This window comes from Nannochloropsis gaditana (assembly GCF_000240725.1).
Source record: "Nannochloropsis gaditana CCMP526 unplaced genomic scaffold scaffold212, whole genome shotgun sequence".
Lineage (NCBI taxonomy): Eukaryota > Eustigmatophyceae > Eustigmatales > Monodopsidaceae > Microchloropsis > Microchloropsis gaditana.
Window position 1 is genome coordinate 3,724 of NW_005803741.1, and position 1,911 is coordinate 5,634.

Here is a 1,911-nt window from a genome sequence, read left to right on the forward strand (position 1 = left end):
TGCTTGCTGCCCGCAGTAATGTGGGTGGTGGAGGGGGAGGGCGGGAGGGAGGGCGGGAGGGAGGGCAAGGAGGGGCCAGCAGTCCCGCCGGTTCCCCCGGCCACCCGTCCTCCTCTGGAGCCCAGTCCCCCTCCCCCGTCCACCAGCCTGGCCGCCCGCCTGGCACAGTCCCCCCAGGGCGACGAGGGCAGAGCTTCCGTCACCATCCCGCTGCCGATCCCTATCTACCAAGCAGGGCGGGAGGTGGGGAGGGAAGGCGGGAGGGAGGGCGGGAGGGAGGGCGGGAGAGAGGGCGGGATGATGGCCATGGCCATGTCGACCCCGACCCCGGTCCACACCCCGATCGGAGGAAACAGCCCCATGTCCCCTCGGTCTTATTTTCAAATTCAAAAACGAGATCAAATCGGAGACCTACCATGTGACTTTCCTCAAGAAATATCTTCGAGACATGCTAATAGATATGAAGGTGGTGCTGGTCAGGCCGGGCAAGGCCCAGGAGGCGATGGAGGAGGGCAGGGGGGAGATGGGAGGGAAGAAGGGGTGGATCGTGGACAAGAAGGAGGGCGGCAAGGAGGAATGGTGTGGCCGGTCTCACGTGAGAGCACAGAGAGCTCTTGCGGCATTGGGGGTGCCTGGCCACCGTCACGGGAGAGCAGCGGGAGCATGGACGGGGCAGGGCTGGACATGCGGGTAAGCGCTGGTGAATTTGATGCCCTAGGCTTCTTGCTGAGCGGGGGGGAGGAACTGCTGGGGAGGCAGGTGCGGAAACTGTCTTCTTTGGCGCCCTTGTGGACGTGGGGGGCGGGGTCTCGGGGGGTGGACCCTGGGGAAGAAGGGGAGGAGGAGGAGGAGGGCTGTCCTTTCTTGGTGCTCCAAACGTGGCTGGATGAGGCCCTCTGTGTGAACGAGGCCCTGTACCCGTCCCCCCCCGACCCCTTCCTCTGCCGGCCTCCCGAGAGCCACCCCCCGCACTCTTTTGCCTTGCCCACGCCCTCCCTTTCTCGTCTTCCCGGCCTGAGCAGCAGCCCCCCATCCCTTCTCTTTCCTGCCCAGAAAGACGAGCAGTTCCATCCGCACAGTCCCCTTCCCCCGCTTCTGGTCACTTCCCTCAACCACGGCACCGTCCTGCACGACGCCTCCACCCCTCCCTCGCCCTCCCCCCCTGCTCCCCCCCGTCCGACCCGCCGCATCCTCCCACCCTATCCCCTGCCCTCCCTCGGACCCTTCCACTCCGGCGCGTCCACGTCCAAGCCTGCCACGACGCCAACGTGTACCTGCTGGGACCGATCGAGAGCGCGCATATCGCCGCGTGCACGGATAGCACCATCGTCCTTGGGGCGGTGGCGGGCCTGGTCCGGGTGAGCAACTGCGAACGCCTGACCTTGGTGTGCGCTGCGCGTCGATTGGTGGTCTGCAACTGTTTGGACTCCACCTTCCCCGTCTACCTCCTCCGTCCCGCCGTCCTGGTTGGGGATAACCGCGGCTGCCGCCTTGCCCCCTACAATACTTGCTACCCGTCCCTCCCCCTCGACTTGCGGACGGCGGGCTTCGGGGAGCTGGGCTCGACACAGCCCCGGAACCAGTGGGATTCACCCATCGATTTGACGGCGGAGGGCCACAATGGGGCGGGGGGCGGCGAAGGTGGGCTGGGGCTGACCCGGGAAGGGAGTCATGGGGGCAAAGGGGACAGAGACAACGGCCGAAACGCCGGCCTTGCCGGACAGGAAGGGTCCCGGGCGGGGGGGGAGACACGGATCCTCCCACCCGAGCATTTCTACACCCTCTCCATCCCAGTCCCTCCCGCCTCCTCGCCCGGGCTCCCTGGGCAGGGGCCCATGCCACCAGAAGGGAGTCCACCCACGCTCCTGTACAACCCTTTTCCCCTTCCGCCTGAGTACGCCTCTGTCCTTC

The 1,911-nt window shown here is 66.6% G+C and overlaps 1 protein-coding gene across 1 annotated transcript; it reads right to left on the minus strand.

The window, feature by feature from the left end:
- Positions 1–1,234: 1,234 nt before the first annotated feature.
- NGA_2121100 (tubulin binding cofactor c domain-containing protein) lies at positions 1,235–1,651 on the minus strand (the record flags this gene model as incomplete). Its single annotated transcript, XM_005855379.1, has 1 exon — positions 1,235–1,651. A coding segment is annotated over one exon (417 nt), but the record flags the coding sequence as incomplete, so codon positions are not given.
- Between the last annotated feature and the right edge of the window lie 260 nt (positions 1,652–1,911).